Raw genomic sequence first — 21,015 nt, 5'->3', positions numbered from 1 at the left:
CATTTGCTGCCACAGAGGTTAAAAAGGGATTCTAGTTGCTTTAACAGAGTCAAGATAGTTTTCCAATAACAGTTTTCTGCAATAATGGATGTGTTCCGTATCTGTACTGTCCAATATGGTAGTCACTAGTCACATGTGGCTACTGAGCACTTGCAAGGTGCCCAGTGTGACTGAAGAGCTGAATTTTTCATTTTATTGGATGATCCTGAACCAAGACACCTGCCTTGCAGTCCTGGCCAGGTTATAATTTATAGCAATTGTATATAAAGACAAATGATTGTTTAGCTATTAGTGGTGCTACTGGTAAAGAACCCACCTGCCAATGCAGGAGACATGAGAGATGCGGATTTGATCCCCAGAAGAAGGGCACAGCAATCCACTCCAGTATTCTTGCCTGGAGAATCCCATGGACAGAGGAACCTGGTGTGCTACAGTCCACAGGGTCACAAAGACTCAGGCACAACAGAAGCAACTTAGCACACATGCACACAACCTTCTAATGGTAAGAGAGGAAAAGAGGGGAAAATGAATTTATAAAATAGTAGACAGTCCCGTTCTCCTTTTTTGTTAATATATAAACCCTGCTTGTGTCTCTGTAAAAGCACTGATATTTAACTTCTGTGCTCCAGAGAAGAGAGCAGCTCTGCAGTCAATATTTGTTGATCAAAAAGGGCTGTCTACCTGAGGTCAACTCATGCTGAAATCTGAGCATCTTACCCTGCCCACATTACCTCTCCATCTTGGAAACTGGGACCCATGCTTGCAGTTTTTACCCCTGTCTCCAGCAATTAACACTTAGTATTTATTAAATACTTATTAAATAAGTGAGTAACTAACCTTGAAATTTCTCCACTCATTGCTCCAACATCTCAGAAAAGCCATTTGAGCTGAGTCTGGTGATCTGGGCAAATCAGAGACTCCAGGATCTGTGTCAATGCCAAGTTCATGCTACACTGCTGATGAAGTGTTCAGAGGGACTTTTGGTTCAAATTTCCTAGCTAACTAAAATAACATCATTGGCAGGCTTAGGGAAGGGGGAGGGTGGAGCGTTGCAGGCCAGGTGCGGCAAAGTAAGACCCTTTGGAAAATGGTGCTCAGGTCTATAATTTAACCCCTGGACGTTATGATACAACATACACAAAGGAACCAGATTCCAAGTGGTAGATTCTATCTCTTTTAACCAAATACAAGAATTCTCAGGTCTTACTTTTTAGGAAAAATTGTTCCCTTCAGAGAAAGTAACTAGTGCCCTAAGGGGAAACAAAAAGAAAACCTCGGAGAAAAGCGAGTCTGAAATTGGAAAACTAATAAAGAACTCAAGGAGAAAGGAAATATAGGTTACAAAAATTATATAGTCAAATGTATGTGGAGGTAGGGACAATGTTTGTTTAACCTTTCAGGGGCTGAACTAATGGTAGGGTTCCATGGTCCCCCTCTGTGCCAAGTCTTCTTAACTCGGTATAGCCCTAATTCCTCCAGAGTGCCATGGGGAACATTCAAAGTGACCATCTGTCTATGAAATCACCCTCAGAGAAATAAAAATGCATTTGGCAGGCACCCAAAACTATCACAGGTTCCCTACCATGATAACGAGTTTATTGGTCATTGCCAAGTATCCTTTATGCAGCCCTCTGTGAACATCAGGAACATTTTTTGCAACACCAAATTAAAAGGTAAGTATAGTTTAGATTAGAAATCTTGTATGCTATTTTTGGATGCAGAACTCCTTATTAATTGTCATAATACCATTACCCTTTCACTTTAATACGGCAATAAGAAGATTCCCAAATGAATCATTCAAAACTTTGCTTCAGTGAGCACACATGGAATGTGACTGGCTCCTGAGAGGTTTTTCCAGAGCTCTGAGGATAAAGAGCAGATCATTACCATGCAGCCTTTTAGAGGACTTGACTGTACTTGGGATGTAAAATTAGGAAAAGCTGTCCCTCCTGACAGTACAAATGATCCCTTCACCCCGGCCATCCTGTTCTCCTTACTCTTCCTTATGTAGGCTTTTATTTTTGTGTGCTTCCCCCGTCCAGTCTTCCCCACCACATTCTGTGTTCTGCACTATGCAGGCAGTCCCTTTATCCTTCCCAGTCACCCTTTAAGGGTCACTCAAGTTCTCTCTTGTCAGACTGTCCCTAACTTTATCAACCTACAGGAATCCTTCCCACTTCTGAACTCCTGAATGCTTTATCGTTTCTACTGCAAGCTAAACTTCTCATTATTATCATACTTATCTTATTCTTTAATTCCCCTGGTGGATACTGATAATCAACTAGGTTTAGGACTTGTGGATATAGGCTCCGTCTCATGGTAGGGAGAGACTACTATCTGCCTTTTTAAAATTCTTAGTGTTCTCTGATAGAGGAATGGATACAGAAGATGTGGTACATACATACAATGGAATATTACTAAGCCATTAAAAATGAAATAATACCATTTGCAGCAACATGAATGGACCTAGAGATAGTCATCCTGAGTGAAGTAACTCAGAGAAGGAGAAGTATCACATGACATCCCTTATATGTAGACTTTAAAAAGAAATGATACAAATGAACTTCTTTACAAAACAGAAACAGACTCCCAGACTTTGAGAATGAAATCATGGTTGCCAGGAGGCAAGGATGGGGGCAGAGTTAGGGAAACTGGCATAAACGTGTACATACTGCTATATTTAAAGTAGATAACCAACAAGGACCTACTACGTAGCACGTGGAACTCTGCTCAATATTATGGATGGGAGGGGAGTTTGGGGGAGAATTGATACATGTATATGTCTGGCTGAGTCCCTTCGCTGTTCACCTGAAACTATCACAGCACTGTTAATCGGCTATACAAATAAATATATTTATTGTACATTTATGTGTATTGGCTATACCAATACAAAATAAAAAGTTTAAAAAAATAATCCTGAGTGTTCTCAATTAGTCACATTATCAGCTGATTGATGGGCATGAGGATAGGAATCTATACATGAAAAAGCCAGAAGCTTTAAAATGAGATTAAGTTGAACTACTTAATATGTGGTGATAAATAGAATCAAAAGAGAATATACTAAATGTGACCCCTGCAATGATCTTAATCAGTCAGATGATTAACAGATAATTTTAAAAACAGCAAAAAAAACACACATGAGTGATTGACTATAACGAATCTCTTAGAAAGATTTATTACAGCTTAGAGAGTCAAGAAACAATGAAAGAAATCTACTGTAGTACAGAAGGTGGGGAAAAGAGAAAGGAGAATATGAACAACTGAAAGGAGGTGGCAAATGAGCTGGCATAAAATTATACTTTCTATTTGATTGGCTTTTTAAGACATTCTATGTGGCTTAAGTACTTTATAAACAAGTAACAACTTTAAAATACCAACCAGGTGGGTGTATTTGTAGGTCCTAAAAGGAACAGCAATTGAAAGTATCTGGGATCTTCCATCTATACATAATTTTACTACAAGGCTGTCAACCTTTAGGATAGTCTTAAAGTGATGTGAACATTCTATACTATTATCAAGTCAGAAGTACATCTCAAACATTAATTGAATAACTTTAATTGAATATTCAAGTATTTGAGAGTATCAATTTTTAAAATAGCAACATGCAAGAAATCACAAAAAGAAAATAAAAAGATTTAGAGAATCAGCATTCCTGGTAGAGGAACAGCCTCTAGAATCTTTGATCTAATAACTGTCCTAAAAGTGTTGGGTAGAGTAACTAATAAAAGGCAGCAAAGTATCACACAACATTGTCATTTTCAGAATTTCCTAGTTAGACCATCCTGTGAATTCTATCCCAAACTGCCCTGCTCTTACACAGCAGCTATATCCACATCCGCATTTGTTTCCGTGGATGTCTTCCTGATTTGGGAACGACAGACACAGCAGCTGGCTTAGTGCCTTGTCCACAGTACAGTGCTGCAAATACATGCACGCTGGGCTGAGTCTAAACCTCCAGTTTTCATCCTACGATCGCCTCCAACAGTATCGTTACCCTCAGTGTAACTGTCATGTATAACGCAGCATCCTTATTCTTTCAAGAAAGCTCAAAGGACGGCACTCTTCCATTGTTACTACCCCCCACCCCAACCCCAGAAGCTCTGCTTGCTAAGCCTTCTTCTGTCCTCCCCATTTTAGTGACTGGCATCCCCATCTACCTGCTTAGTTGCTCAAACCAGAAAACTGCAAGTTAGTTGTGATTCTCTTTCTCTTCCTCCCCCATAACCAGTGGCTCACCAAACCTAGTAGATTCTACCTCATAAATCTTTCTAGTGTGAAATTATTTCTAAATCTTGGATCAAGTCATCACCTTCTCTCACCTGCAAAAAGGCTTCTAAAGATCTTTCTCTCTACGACAGTCCTGACCCAGTTCAATCTACTCTCCACAATGCAGGTTACAGACCTCTCTAAAATATGAATCTGAATTATTTTCTGCTTAAAAATCTATAATGTCACACCCATTAGGATGGCTATTATAAAACAATTAAAAAAAACAAACAGAAAAGAACAAGTGTTGGCAAGGATGTGCCCAGCAGCTGTGGAAACAGTGTGGTGGATTCTCAAGAAGTTAAACAGAATTACCACATGATCCAGTAATTAACTTCTGGGTATGTAACCAAAAGAAGTGAAAGCAGGAACTCAAACAGGTATCTGTACACCCACGTTCAGAGCAGCACTGTTCACAATATCCAAGGGTCCACTGACAGATAAGTGGATGAAAATAATGCGGTATATACATACAATGGGGGTATTAATCAGCCTTTCCAAAGGAGAAAATTTTGATACATGCTACGATTTGGATGAACCTTGAAGACATGCTAAGTGAAATCAGTCACAAAGGAACAGATACTGTATGATTCCATTCATATGAGGTACCTAGAGTGGCCAAATTCATGGAGATAGAAAGTTGAATGGTGGTTGCCAAGGGCTGGGGAGGGAAGAATGGGAAATTATTGTTTAATGGGTACGGAGTTTCAGTTTGGGGAGATGATAGATGTTCTGGAGAAGGGATGGTGGTGACGGTTGCACAACAATACAAATGTACTTAACGCGACTGAACTGTACTCACAGGAATGATTCGAATGATACATTTTATGTTCTGCATATTTTTTTCACAATAAAAAAGTCATGCACACACAAACATCCACACTGCCTCTCACTGGCTCAGGATACCGTCCAGAAATCTCAGGTGATTCACACGCCCCTCAGGATTTAGTCCCAGTATACCTCTCCCCTTGCTAGTACACTTTCTCCTCTAGCGCCTAGTCATACTCAGCCATGCTGGAGTTGGGTTCACACCACTTTGTAAGTCTTTACACAGACCATTCCCACTGTCGACCAGACCACCTCTTCTCCATTTGCAACATTTTTATTTTTCATCCCTTCTTGGTATCTCATATCACAATAAGAGATAAGAGCTGCCTGTAGCTGCCTGTTTGCTTTTCTGTCTCCCTCCCTACTAGCTTATAGTTTTATGATGGGAAAAAAGTCTCATCTCATTTGGAATTATATCTTTGGTACCTGGCACATGTAAATATTCAGTAAATACTACTGACTATATACATGTTAAATACATAAATGTAGCAGATAGGGAAGACTTTCTGGAAGCACAAATTTTACAATAAAGTATGTACTATACACAACTGGACACATACCATTCCTTCACAGGCATCTTTGAAAAATTCTATGTCTGTTATAAACGGTTCATCAAAAGGTTCAAATTCTTGAGATAAAATTCTTATATGAAAATTTTTTCACATAATATTCCAGTTTATTCTACAGTTTTTCCTGATGGGCAAATATGGTACTTTAAAAAAATCAGTTTGTTTTTTTAATACCATTGTATTTAAAGTCATATGCATATAGGACTTGCATTCCTTTAAAATTAGATCATTGAGAAATGTTAAATCAGAATCCTGAAAGTACTGATATGCTGAAAGTACTGATATGTCTGTCATGTTGAAACAATTGTTTTCTTGCCCATTGTTCTACTGTTTTGTGACAGTTTTTAAAGGAGGGATCAGCTTCAAAATATCATCTCACACCCTGAAACCATATAATTTATGATTCTAAAATATCAATATTTATGACCATATAATTTTAAAATTAATCACTTATACTATTTCATTCAAAGTGGAAAGAGTCTGAAACTAGCGATGCTACACAATGCTGTCAGGACCAATCTTCTAAGAAACGGCTTCGGTGAGTGCTTTCATCGTAGTTCTATAAACTAAAAGATTCTTGCATCTGATACGAAAAAACTATTCAGCAACTGCAGAAACACGCTGCAGAGGATCCCCACGCCCTCTCTCCCATCCCTTGTCCTTTTCCCCACCTTTCTCTTCCTCTCTTTTCAAAGGACTGAAACCAGATAATCTCAGCAGCATCTAAAACCTGATAAAAGTGCAAAGTATTTATTACTTAATCCCTGTCTGGATGTGATTTAAAAAAAAATTGAGATACAACTGACATATAACATTAGTTTCAGGTGTACAACATAATGATTCGATATTTGCATATACGGCAAAATGATCACCACATTACGTTTGCTTACCATCCATTACCACATATTTACAAATTAATTTTCTTGCGACGAGAACTTTTAAGATCTATTGTCTTAGCAACTTTCAACTTTACAATATGGTATTATTAACTATGGTCACCACACCATACGTTACATCCTCATGACTTATTTATTTTAGAACTGGAACTTTGTACTCCTTTACCTATAAGTGAATTTGCTACCTGCACACAATGAATTACTACTTAGGAATAAAAAGGGAAAGTAACACACATAGCAGTTAGATAGTCTCAAAAAGGTTATGAGTCAAAATTATCAGATACAAAAGGGTACATATTGTATGATCCTGTTTATGCTATGCTATGCTAAGTCACTTCAGTCGTGTCCGACTCTGTGCCACCCCATAGATGGCAGCCCACCAGGCTCCCCCGTCCCTGGGATTCTCCAGGCAAGAACACTGGAATGGGTTGCCATTTCCTTCTCCAATGCATGAAAGTGAAAAGTGAAAGTGAAGTCACTCAGTCGTGTCCGACTCTTCTCGACCCCATGGACTGCAGCCTAACAGGCTCCTCCGTCCATGGGATTTTCCAAGCAAGAGTACTGGAGTGGGGTGCCACTGCCTTCTCCGATGATCCTGTTTATATGAAGTTTTAAAGCAAACAAAATAATCTATGGTAACAGAACTCAGAATAGTGCTTCTGGTCAAGAGAGAAGGAAAGGCTAAGCAGTGGCATAAAGGAACTCTCTGAGGTGACAGAAATGTTTTACATCTGACCGAGGTATGCATTATACTACTGTATACATTAGTCAAAGCTGATCAAACCATGCACTCAAGATATATGCATTTCCCTGTATAAAAATCATACCCTAATTTTAAAAGAGAATGTCCTCTTCTAGCTCTTTTAAGACTTTTTACTACCAAAAAATACAATTCTTGGTCTCTGTTAAGTACTTAGGATTTTATAAATTATGTTATGATTGCTTACCTGCAGTGTGTGTGACTTTAAACTTACTCATGGGAAAAAAAAAAGCTGGAAAGCATATATCAGAGAAATCATGGCCTGAGACAGGAAGGAGAACTGGCAATGGCAGAGATTTTCTAGTATTTTTCAACCTACCAGGTCTGAACATGCTTTATTTTACAAAGTACATTTTTTTAAAAGTCCTATGCTACAGATTTATAGGTCCTGCTGCTGCTGCTAAGTCACTTCAGTCGTGTCTGACTCTGTGCGACCCCATAGATGGCAGCCCACCAGGCTCCCCCGTCCCTGGGATTCTCCAGGCAAGAATACTGGAGTGGGTTGCCATCTCCTTCTCCAATGCATGAAAATGAAAAGTGAAAGTGAAGTTGCTCAGTCTTGTCCGACTCTTCGTGACCCCATGGACTGCAGCCTGTCAGGCTCCTCTGTCCATGGGATTTTCCAGGCAAGAGTACTGGAGTGGGGTGCCATTGCCTTCTCCTACCTGCTATGAAAGAAATTGTTGCTTTTGTATCATCTCAATATATTACATAGTCAGCCAAACCATTTGAATAGAAACTGTGAGTACAGCTATAATGAAGCACTTGGTTTTATACTTCTTTTTCATAAATGTTGATCACTATCAATAGTAGCAAAAAGGATTCCTGTTTAGGCAGCCTCATCACAAATAATATCCATCTCCCATGTTTAATAATAAAATTACTGACAATAAAACCTTTTACTGGACTTTATATTTCAAGTCCTAGCAAGGACACCTAACCAGCTCACCAATAAGAAAAAAAGGAAGAGAGGGTTTAACTGACTAAGAAGTCACCGGATAAAACAAATAGAATAATACTTCATTTGCATTTTAACAGCCTTCACACAATCCACAAAGTAAGCAGTTTCATTAATTCCCTTTTCCTGATACATTATTCTCTCCTCCTTTTGGAGAAATCAACACAAGCAGTCACATTCACATGAAATTAGTCAAATGCTAAAGTCCAGCAAACCTTGCGGACCACTCACCTGATGTTGGCTATGTGCTGCGGCACATGCTGATGCTGAAAATGGTCAGGCCACGGATGATGCAGGCAGAAGGATGGAGAGGGCTGAAGACAGCACGTTGTCTGATAAACAGGTGAATGGTTTGGACAGAGAGATGCAGAGTACTCTGAGTGTGGCTGCATGCAACACGAGGCCAAAGCAGGAGGTGCTGCAGGGCCAGCCTCGGGATGGCACTCTTGGTGACTGTCATGGGGAGTCAAAGGGTGATGGTATGGGCAAGGATGGCAGCACTGGGGTAACACCGGAGGCGTTCTTTGGTTGTCTAAAGGCAGAAAGGATGATTTAACAGTGCCATTAACTTGCAGGCATCCATTTGGACTCACTTTTGTTCTGGGTGCTTCTTTGCATGCGAGCTGCTGGGCTGCAGGGTCTCCATCACAGGGGCTGAGGGGAGTAGGGGTGGTAGCTCTGGTTGCGATGCTGCCATTGCTCAGAACCATAAAATCGCTGTTTCCGTTGCTCATAGCCATGCTCCAGTTTCCTGACCCTAAGAAAGAAAACGATATAAAATCAACCACTTACAGTCAGGCAGACAATTATGTAGGAAAGACAGGAAAAATATTTTAAAACAGCTCTTTGAAAACAAGGGTTCTTGCAGGAGTTGTGAAAGCATTAGGAGAAGCCCTGCCACGTGTGCAACAGAACCAGCTGGTAAGTTAGCCCTCCTCTTGTCTCCTCCCAGCCACACCAGGCAGAACCCCTCTCCTGTCCCATTGACCACTTCCTCCCCGTGTGCTTAGTCGCTCAGTCATGTCCGACTCTTTGCAACCCCATGGACTGTAGCCCCAACTACTGAGCATGCTCTGGAGCCCGCGAGCCACAACTAAGACGAGATGTAATCAAATAAATTAAAAAAAAAAAAAAGAATTAGAATATTTTAGGATGGGGGTGGGGAGGTGGTAGAATAGAGAGGGGACTTCCCCGGTGGCTCAGATGGTAAAGCGTCTGCCTACAATGTGGGAGACCTGGGTTCTATCCCTGGGTTGGAAAGATCTCCTAGAGAAGGAAATGGCAACCCACTCCAGTATTCTTGCCTGGAAAATCCCATGGACGGAGGAACCTGGTAGGCTACAGTCTATGGGGTCGCAAAGAGTCGGACACGACATTTACTATTTACTTCACCAATATCATTCTTTAGCTTTTCAATAATATCATGCTTGGGGTGTTCTGATACAGAAACAACAGGCAAAATGAAGGGCGAAGGTGATTATTCGTGAGGGCAATTAGTTGTGTGGATTAAGATAATGTGAATAATCTTAAGAATGTCTTACATCTTTTAAAAATGTCAAGGAAATATGATTTTCCGTCTAAGTCACTTAGGTCTTAGAATAAGAATAAATAAAAGAAAATAGAAACCAATCAGCTAAGCTAAGAATTGTGGCTACCAAGACATCAGATGCAAAAGTTTTATCCCCTAAACAAACAAATATAATGCTAAAAAAAAAATAATAAATGTAAGTTGTCATGATCTTATTAACTTGTTTTCTATGTTATGTCCTATAGGGTAGTATTGCTTGCATGTAAGAAAAATAGTCCTATGGCTGGGATTTGCTTCAAATGAGATTTTTTTATTAATTTTTTCCCATCAAAGGGTCCAGGCCTTAAATATAAAGGAAAAATTAGTGTTCAAATTACCAGTAACATCTTTTTCTGCCTGGTCAACAAACAAAAGCAAAAACAACCTTCTTTCTTACTTTACCACCTTCTGACCAACACACATACAAAATCTGGAAATGCAGTAAGAAAAATGGGTCATCAAATGCTATTGGTTTATTTGACCTACACATGATGCCAAGAATAAAAAAGAAAACAATTGTTTGGCTCACTAACCCTTCTGGCACAGCATTCTTCTCAGTAGACAAAACAACTTCAGGAGAAATCTCTCTCCAGTCCCTCCCCACCTCTGGCAGACACACAGGTACCAGAAGAAATCATCACTCATGAGGACGATTCCTATGCATGTTTTCACCCAGATTATAAACTACTCAACAGGGACCTTTCTGAGCAGAGAATGCCAGAACAATGCATAATGTTTCAATCTGAATACTAATACCCAGAAGACACTCTTTGTTGTGGTGGTTGTTCAGCTGCTAAGTCAAGTCCAACTCTTTGTGACCCCATGAACTGCAGCACACCAGGCTTCTCTGTCTTTCACTATTTCCCTGAGTTTCCTCAAACTCATGTCCATTGAGTCAGTGATGTCATCCAACCATCTCATCCTCTGTTGCCCTCTTTTCCTCTTGCCCTCAATCTTTCCCAGCATCAGGGCCTTTTCCAATGAGTCAGCTCTTTGCATTAGATAGCCAAAGTACTGGAGCTTCAGCTTTAGCATCAGTTCTTCCAATGAATATTCAGGGTTGATTTCCTTTAGGATTGATTGGTTTGATCTCCTTGCTGTCCAAGGGACTTTCAAGAGTCTTCTCCAGCACCACAGTTCGAAAGCATCAATTGTTTGGTGCTCAGCCTTCTTTATGGTCCAACTCTCAATCAGTACATGACTACTGGAAAAACCATAGCTTTGACTAAACAGACCTTTGTTGGCAAAGTGATGTCTCTGCTTTTTAAAACACTGTCTAAGTTTGGCACAGCTATTCTTCCAAGGAACATCATTGTTCAGTTCAGTTCAGTCGCTCAGTCGTGTCCGACTCTGCAACCCCATGATTTTAGTGGAAAAGATAAAACATTTATAAATATCAAACATATATATAAATCAAGTAGATGTTACTTCTCTCATCAGCCTTACCATCACTTTTGAAAGTGGTCTGCCAGTCCCAAGTTCCTATTGTAATGACCACTGAGAAAGATTTTGAATTGTAGTAAAATGCCCTGTCCTTCAGTTAAATCACTCCAGGTATAAATACCCACTAAAAAACATCTAAATGATATCCCCAACACAGAGCATTTGTAGTTAAATGTATTATCCAACTAGTGGGAAGACACTGTAGATACTGGTTAAGAGCCCTAAACTGATCCTGGAGGCACAGACTCTAATTTTCTATCTCTCTCTTAATCTGCCATCTCAGCAAGATCTGCGCCCTTAAGTTTCCATTTACTGAAGGATATATCCTTTCTTCTGTTGTTAACAAAACAAAAAGCTGTGTGCAAATGTTCTGAAAATGATAAAACATACTAATCAAGGGCCATCTAAAAAGGCACTGGACTTCATAGAAAGTTAACTGAAATTTAAGATGTTTATTTTCACGGCTAAGTGAAAGACCACCTAGAAAATGTAAGAAGTAATCACTTGATGAGATAAAAATGTAGTCATTTCTCAGCATCAGAAACTCTCGTACAAATGCTCTAGAGAAATTACGGAAGGCACATGCTTTCTCTTGCCTTTACCCATGACTCATGTTCCCAAGACTCCTCTACGGACCTCAGCCAGGCTACTGGAGCTGATGAGATCTGCTGAGAAAATCAGGACCTCCTCTTGGCCCTTTTATCAAGACAGACAGACAGAATAGGAATACTCTTTTTCTGGTCTATTGATTTCTTCTGACCATACTGCTGCTGCTAAGTTGCTTCAGTCATGTCCGACTCTGTGCGACCCCATAGACAGCAGCCCATCAGGCTCCCCTGTCCCTGGGATTCTCCAGGCAAGAGTACTGGAGTGGGTTGCCATTGCCTTCTCCGTCTGACCATACTAGGTGGGTTAATATCATTTCAGAGAGTTTATTTTGGCTTAATTCAATCAGTCCTACTGCCGCTAATCATAGCGGTGAGTTAGGCTAGTGAGAAGTATCTAACAAAAATCCTCAAGGTTTTCAAGTGAAACTGACTTTCAGACAGAGTGACCTCAACCTTGAATGCGCGTGAAAGTACCCTGAGACCCCCTCTAGACGCTCCAAAATGTCTCTGTTTCCCTGTCTTCTCATTGACTCTGTTTCTCATCAGGAAAAATAATTTCTCTTTTTCTGTGTAACAAGAATGACAGCTATCATTCTCTCTTATTTTTATTGCCAAAGCATCATTTTGTAGTTACATAAGAGTTAAATAGATTTTTGCAGGTCAGCCAAAGGACCTAATCACGATTTACAACATTTTTTCTAGCGGTGTGGTAAACTGCAGTTCAAGTGCCAAATAACTTACTTACAAATGAACTTTTGGAACATAACTTGTTTGGTAACTTGGAGACTTCTTGTAATGAAGTAGGTATGAGTGGATAGTAAAGAATAATTGAACTATGACTTTGGTTTTATTTGAAGTAACTCACATGAGCTTTCTGAGATTCAGTTTCTTTAAGCATAAACTGGGAACAATCAAATTGCCTTTATAAATAAGTTGCAGATTATGTTAAAAATGATGAAAAAGCAAAAGCTGGCACAAAATTGTTCTCAGAAATGTTTACAGATTAAGTTCAATTAGTGTATCTGTGTAAGAATTCAGGTGACCAGGACAATGGCAAAATTTCCACCTAAAGTCAAGAGTTGACTTTAAGGCCACAAAGAGAAAGACCTTGTTTCTTTAGAACTTTCACCGAAGTTTCTTCACTGAAACAAGTGAAAAAAAATTCGATCAGAGTCAGAAAGAACAGCGCAAGAGATGAGCTAGAGGAAGATTCAACATCATAAAAAGGAACTATTGTGATAAATGTAATGCTATGTGATTACAAATGCAGTGACAGTTATTATTTACCGTGGAAGTTTAAAATAAGTCTTGGATCAAATATAATGAATGACTTTAGAAGAGCTATGTTGAAATCACCTGTTTTCCCCAGGGCCATAACACACAGGGATTGCCAAAAGAAAGCTATTCTTGAGGCGCTGGCTTGAGGTGTGGTGAGGCCCGATAGCAAGTATTTTAGTGCCTTTCCTGTTGTTCATGAGTATAACAAGCCAATATCAATATACCCAAAGCCACTAATCTCACACCTCCTCTTTCAACCTTTCTACTAGCATTTTTATGTCCTGAGTGCTTTACCGGTTCTGAGGCTTATACGGCCTTGGGCCAAGGACCATCTTTTGATTACATTTTAAAATTTAAGATTTTTTTTCTTTGGGCCTCAGTTCTTCACAAGTGTAAATCAGGATACAAATCAATGTCCACGTCATATGACTACTCTGAGAATGTAAAAATATATTTAAAACCATAAAAGGCTATGTATTTACAATGAAAGAATTATTATTATTGCTTAAGTGAGGAGAATATTTAAAAAACATGAAATGATGCTTCCTAGTTTCAAAGCCAAAACTATGTTTTAAAATGGCATCAGTGATATCTGTAGCTTAGAAGAAATGGCCTGGATGAGTCTAAATTTTAAAGCTGACTCTACTAGTTACTGAGTACTTGGGTCAAATTATTTACATTCTTAGAGTCTCAAAGTCTTTACTCTTTTTAGAGTTAAATTGTTTGAAAAGCAAACTAATGTAACCTTCTGAAAGAGCAACATGGCATTACTATTCAAAATGTAAAATACCCTCATCCTTTGACTCGCAATTCTCCTAGGGTTTACAGTTTGGATATCCTTGAGCAATGTGTAAACGCAAATGTCCAGAGAAAGATGTTGACTGCACCACTGCCCGTGACAGGGCAAACTGGAAATGATCTAAATGATCAATAAGGGACTTAAATTCTGTCATATCCATAAATTTGGTATTCTGTACAATAAAAAAGAGTGAGTTAAATCAGGATTACTTCCAGGGAAAGAAGTCCAAAGTAATACCTCTTCATGTGTGAATAAAATCCAGCTGCAGAAGAGCCAATGTGGTATGAATCCATTTCAATGAAAAAGGGGAGAAGACTCACATATATGGTTAGTGTATATACATAGCTGGTTTCTAGAAGAATATGGGGAAATGCTAACATTGTTTCCTGCTGGAGTGTTGCACTGGGCCACTAGACTGCCCACTACACTGCCCAGTTGCACTGGGAAGTGTAGAGAAGACTTTCATATTTTCCTTTTTGTACTGCTTGCAACTTTTACTATAAATGTGCTATCTTCATAGTAATAAAATATTAATGAAACAACATAGAAAGTTTCTAGCATGGTGACTAATAATGAACAGAAGATAATTATCATTAAAATGCAAGAACAGAAACAAACTTACTTTACCTTAAAGGATTAATAGTCATCTATTCACTGGACACATTTTAAATTGTTTCTCTTCCAGTATATATCAGCTGTCTTATAATAACACCCCACTGCTGCTGCTGCTGCTGCTAAGTCGCTTCAGTTGTGTCCGACTCTGTGTGACCCCATAGATGGCAGCCCACCAGGCTCCCCCATCCCTGGGATTCTCCAGGCAAGAACACTGGAATGGGTTGCCATTGCCTTCTCCAATGCAGGAAAGTGAAAAGTGAAAGTGAAGTTGCTGAGTCTTGTCCGACTCTTAGCGATCCCATGGACTGTGGCCCACCACGCTCCTCCATCCATGGGATTTTCCAGGCAAGAGTACTGGAGTGGGGTGCCATTGCCTTCTCCGATAACACCCTACACAACATATCAAATAACTGGATAAAGCAGGAAATCAAAACCTAGCTAAGGAGAAAGAACAGATGAATACAAACTTTTAGAAAATGGTTTTCAATTTCATTGCTTCCAAATTTGGGGAAACATAAATTATTATTTGTTGGACCAAAGCTATCTGTGAACCAAAATTACTATGACTAGTTTCATAAGCATTAAACAGAGAAACAGAGGAGAAATATAGAGGTGTTCCAATCATATTGAAATGTAAAGAGAAAAGTCATCAGAATTCACATATTAGAAGGTTCAAACAATTACATCCTACTCTGGCTTGGGGCTCAGGACACTAACACCTGTAAGATAAAAGGAAATTACCCTGCTTCTAAGACTAAGAGTAGTATCTCATTGAAAATGCTATCATATAATCATAGTAGGAAGTGAGGAAATTATGGAAATGTTATTCATCAACATATCATGTATTAAAGTCTGTTAGTGACACAAAACCTACCCAAAAGATGCAATCTTACTATTAATATTAATAAAAGGGTTACAAAAACCTCATGGTAACTCCTTGCAATTGGAAGCCAGAACTGCTGGTATAGCCAGAAAACTGTCAAGTTAAAATCTACACGTAAGAGACTACACAGACATGTTCCAATTACCACAGTAACCACTCAGCGGAGTCATCCCTATCCTTGACAAACACGAGGCTCAGATAGCCTGAAGGAACAACGTCTTCATCCACGTCAACAGTTACGATGGCACACCTCTTTGGTATTGCCAAACACTTTCACACACATGATCTCACTCGAGCTGATCCTCCTAATAGCCCTCAGAAAAACAGGTGTGGCACGCATTATGGCTCTACTTTGCAAAAGAAAAACTTGAAGTACAGAGTCTCAAATGGTTAGGGTCAGGAAGTCTGATGCTGAGGTTTGAGGGCTTTCTGCTAAACTACATTCCATAAGCTCAATGTATCCAGAACAACCCTTTGCTTCATTAGATTCATAACACCAAACTTAACAATAAATGGCAAGACTGTATCAAAAACAAGATTCCATATTGTAGACAATCAGCTTTTTCAAGAAGAGTGATGTTCCCTATAACACAGTTGTATTAGACAAAATATACAACACTGATATGGTGTTTTTCAAATGTAGATTCTGATATAGTCCATTTGGAGTGGGGCGACAAAATCTTCCAACCTTCCATACTGCTGGTTCGAAAAAACACTTTGTGTAGCAAGGCAAAGACACAACTAGGCGGGAAGGCTTCAAGAGAATTAGGCTTAAGCAATGGCAAAATGATGCCCAATAAAAGCAGACAAGATAACAACAGAGAAACAAAAGGCCCATTTTTCTAATTAAGACAGAGAAGAGTAACAAATTTTAATAGTAGAAGTTCTAACTGATAACCAAGTTTAATTATGGCTTATTTCAGGCCCCTAAACTGTTGTGTGCATAGAAATAACAACCAATCAGATTTTAATCTTTTTAGTGTAATATATGTGAATTGAAGCACCTTGCCCAGGTAACTGCATGTGACAATCTTTTTCTTTCAAGTGTACTAGATACTGGAAAATAGGAATCCTTCCTTCCTAGAGAGGAAGACTGGATCTTCAGATATAAAGTACCTGAAGTCTTTTTTTTTTTTTCCACATCAGGTATAAAGCCAGTTTGGGAGTACCTCTATTCATTATGCGGAAAAGGCGATGGCACCCCACTCCAGTACTCTTGCCTGGAAAATCCCATGGACAGAGGAACCTGGTAGGCTGTAGTCCATGGGGTCACGAAGAGTCAGACAAGACTGAGCGACTTCACTTTCACTTTTCACTTTCCTGCATTGGAGAAGGAAATGGCAACCCACTCCAGTGTTCTTGCCTGGGGAATCCCAGGGACGGAGGAGCTTGGTGGGCTGCCATCTATGGGGTCGCACAGAGTCGGACATGACTGAAGCAACTTAGCAGCAGCAGCAGCAGCAGCTATTCATTATGAACCAAACTTGTTTTAATATGAAATCAGTCCCCTAAAATTGTTTAATGGTCTCATTTCTTATCACTGGTACCAAAATGACCTATTAATATTTAGTGCTATAGCCAGAGAATAAATAGCTTCTCTAAATGCACTAGAGAAATTGACAAAGAATATCTGAGGTAACTTCTAGAGTGGAGCTATTAAAACTGGATGGTGGAAAGACACCAGCCAGGTTTTGTCTCTAACTACATATTACCCTTCAAAGGGCTATCCAAATGTGTGTGTGTGTGTGTTTTAGCATCTCACTCTGTCAGACACTTCCCTCACAATACCTCTACAAAGATCTTATTAAACCCATTTTAGAGAAAATTGAAGGTCAAAAATATAGTGTAACTAATCCAAATCACATGCTGGGATTTAATCTCAGACCAGCATGTCTCTGAAAGTAACGCTTCTCTAACAATCTCAAGATGCTTCTAGGGCAATGCCAAGTTCAACTAGCTTTTATAGGACCACTGAAGGATACTGATATAAAATTCAGTCTGAAGGTCCACATGAAAAATATCCTCTGAACTCAATATTTCCCAAGACAGTTTTAAATGGTACAATTCAGCATTCAAGAGTGTGAAAGACATATTTCACTGAATTAAAAGAAGTGCTATCCACCCATGTATCATAAAATGCAAACAGTAAAAAGCAAGGTGATGGATTGATTTTGGTTGTCATGTAGTATTTGGACTATTTTAAAATAACATAATTGTTACCTGGCAGCAAAATCTGTATCTTTAATCAATGAATCAGGTCCTTTTAGGGAACTAAAAAGTGTAGTCTTAAATAAAGAAACAATCTTCTTCCCTTCTGAGACAAATTAAATTTTTCTTTGAGTTCATGAACTTTCTATGGTAAAACTCTCCTTCAATAAGAGCACTTTAAATATCTTCATTTAATCACCTATAAGCATTTTATGTGTTGCAAAGAACTCTACAGAAATAAGGCATTATTGATATCATTTCCCATAAATCATAAACTGCAATAAATCAGAAGCCATTTTCTCAAGGAAACAATGTTATACCTTTGAGAATCTATACTACTAAACAAACATTTCATAAGAACCCATTAGGTACTACTATGCTTTCCATCACACCATGAGAAAGCAAACTGAGTTCTAGGCAGTCTGAAAGCAAGGACTCACTATTCTTTTACAATGAAAACTCACTGTTTCCTTTAACTTTATATTATCAAGAAGGTAGTTTCAACTTATAATAACAAACCACATCTTTGAAAATGAAATACACCTAACATTTTTATATAACTTCTTAAATAGGATTACACACAAGATACAAATTGCTAAAGGCACCAATAAATTGCTATATGCTTTACTTTTACAAAAACCATTCATAATACTTGCTGTTTTTGTTCAGTCTCTAAGTAGTGTCCGACTCTTTGTGACCCCATGAACTGTAGCATGCCAGGCTCTTCTGTCCTCTATTATCACCTGAAGTATGCTCAAATTCATGTCCATTGACCAGGTGACTCAGTGGTAAAGAATCTGTTTGCCAATGCAGGAGACACAGATTCGATCCCTGGATCAGGAAGATCCCCTTGAAGAAGGAAATGGCAACTCACTCCAGTATTCTTGCCCAGGAAATCCCATGGACAGAGGAGCCTGGTGGGCTACAGTCCATGGGGTTGCACAAGAGTTGGACCCGACTTGGCAACTAAACAACAATCATAATATTTACAAACAGCTCAATGAATCAGAAGAAAAATTTAAATGAACAGATATAGTTTTGCCCTTGCCCAGATTTACAAAACTGTATTGACAGATAAGAGTTAAACAATGTTAGGAAGATATTATAGTGCCATAGCAAATCTGAAGACCCTGAATTTGGAAAACAGTCTTATTGCTAGATATGAGTTAGCTGAGCTTCATATTATAGGACTGAGTGATAGGAGTTTTATTGCTGTAGAAACATTACTCTCATTTTTCTTGTGTTTTATATTTGATGTACCTTTGGTAGCAGGTCTATGTGAGAAGAGAAATGTGGGTGTAAGAAAGTTTATCTTTTATAGTCTGGGATAAATGATTGTCGAGAACATTCTCTTTCCAATATAAACACTTCTCTATCTAAAAATACATTTCAAGAGCCCTATCACTATACTGTAGCTATTAAAGCAGTTTTTAGAGCTCTCCTTTCCAGGTTCATCCACCAAAATCATCATTCCACAAAATACTCACCACTTCTCCCCACACTTAAAAAATATTATATCCATAAGCATCAATGCTCTTAAAAAAGAGAAAGTATTCTTTTGTTTTCAGATTCCTATTTCAGATGAGTTTCAATTCTGTTATGCTGCAACAATTTAACCCTAAATCTGAAGACTGTATGTTCATTTGCATAACTAAAAATATGCAAAATAAAGCTAGAGAAGTTTCTATAATCAGATATGTTGAAGGAGTCTGGGGTTGGTAGATGCAAACTACCACATTTAGAATGGATAAACAAGGTCCAACTGTACAGGATAGGGAACCATACTGGATATCCTGTGATAAACCATAAAGGAAAAGAACATTTAAAACAAGAAAGTATATATATGTATACCTGAGGCACTTTGCTGTACAGCAGAGATTGGCACGACACTGTAAATCAACTATACTTCAATTTAAAAAAAAAAATATCAATCTCTGGTCTTTCAAAAAAATTCTAGAAAGCCCCCTAAAAAGTTGTTATCTAACTCAAGAACCAGCTGAGACATTCATTTGGACTCTGCTGCAAGTCTTGAAGGGAACATAATCAATATAACAAATATTCACAAAGTTACAAGTCTATTACAGTGGTTTCAACTCCTTCTACATACTAGAGTCACTTCGGTAATACGAAACAATTACAGACACGGGGCTCTGGTCCCAGAGGTTATGATTTAATTCATATTATAATGGGGTATGGGCATTAGCATTATTTAAATACTCCCCAGATAATTCTAATGTGCAGCTAGGATTGAGAACTACTGATTTATACTTTATTTAATTAATGCTGATTAATTTATAAGTGCAAGCAACTAACTCTCAAAATATTCAATACTGTTTCAGAAAATATTGCTTGAAATGCAGACTGTTATTGTATATTCTAAAACATTTGGACCTGGTACTTCATGTTAGAATGTATTATAGTATTTGGATTAGTTTTACTTCTTTCTGGGTTACCCTTGAGGTTATAAGGGTGGGGACAAGGATGCCAGGAAGAGAAATCCTCAATAACACATTAGTTTGAGAGGCAACAGTGTGAAATTCATGTGGAACAATGTTGTGGAAATACAAAACAACTTGTCACATGGTCTCAATTACTGGGTTGGTCATAAGATGTTATGCAAAAACCTGAATGAACTCTTTGGCCAAGCCCATACTTATGATCATCTGAATAGAGTTTAGAATATAGCCAATTTGACTAACAAGTTTATTTAACCCTCAAGAAAAAAATATCTCCCCAACACCTGGTCAATCTCCAATGTGAAGTCCCAACCCTCTCTATTAAAAGAGCATGCTCCCTAAAGCTTTGTACCAAAAAGAGAAGGAAAGAAAGGGAGAGAGAGAATGAAGGAAGAAAGCAAGAAGGAAAAAAAAGAGAGGGGAGGAAGGAAGGAAAAGGAAAGGAAAAAGAAAGAAAAAGCCTTCTGACTGCATTTTAAACGTTCCAATTCTAGAGTCAGACAGCCTCCAGACACCAGACCTACTAATCTAGCCTGGTATCCCACTAACAACAAAAAAAACCCAATTAATCACAAGATGCTTTGGTAATAAACAGAACCCCCAAGATGTGATAGATCTATCTTTAAGTCATAAGATTTCACCTGAAATTATTTTGCTCTAACTAAAATCACAAAGCATTGAGCAATCTGTCTGTATCACTACAGCTCTTCCCCAGTAGAAACAGAATCATATGACTGAGCTTGACTCATGTTGTTGAACAGAGATCACACAATCAAGTCTAAAGACACCATGAATGTTTAATATTTTGCACATCTCAAAACCTCAAAATTTAGCAGCTCAAAGGAAAACACCATCACAGAGATAAATCAAAATACAAAAAT

General features: G+C 38.6%; 1 protein-coding gene across 9 annotated transcripts in view; it reads right to left on the bottom strand.

Moving 5' to 3' along the window:
* DISP1 (dispatched RND transporter family member 1) overlaps window positions 1-21,015 on the bottom strand; it is a 222,014-nt gene that overhangs the window by 51,264 nt on the left and 149,735 nt on the right. For 4 of the 9 annotated variants that reach the window (XM_061382281.1, XM_061382284.1, XM_061382286.1 and 1 more), the window contains one exon: window positions 8,509-9,034. In XM_061382281.1, coding sequence (XP_061238265.1) covers window positions 8,509-9,034 — 526 coding nt within the window. Of the gene's footprint in view, window positions 1-316; window positions 497-837; window positions 7,032-8,508; window positions 9,035-14,599; window positions 16,653-21,015 lie in introns of those variants that run through there. The other 5 variants (XM_061382285.1, XM_061382287.1, XM_061382288.1 and 2 more) reach the window with 5 other exon arrangements.

Source organism: Bos javanicus, chromosome 16 (genome assembly GCF_032452875.1).
Source record: "Bos javanicus breed banteng chromosome 16, ARS-OSU_banteng_1.0, whole genome shotgun sequence".
Taxonomy (NCBI): domain Eukaryota; kingdom Metazoa; phylum Chordata; class Mammalia; order Artiodactyla; family Bovidae; genus Bos; species Bos javanicus.
Note: the sequence above shows the minus strand (reverse complement) of the source record. Positions and strands in the feature narration are given on the sequence as shown.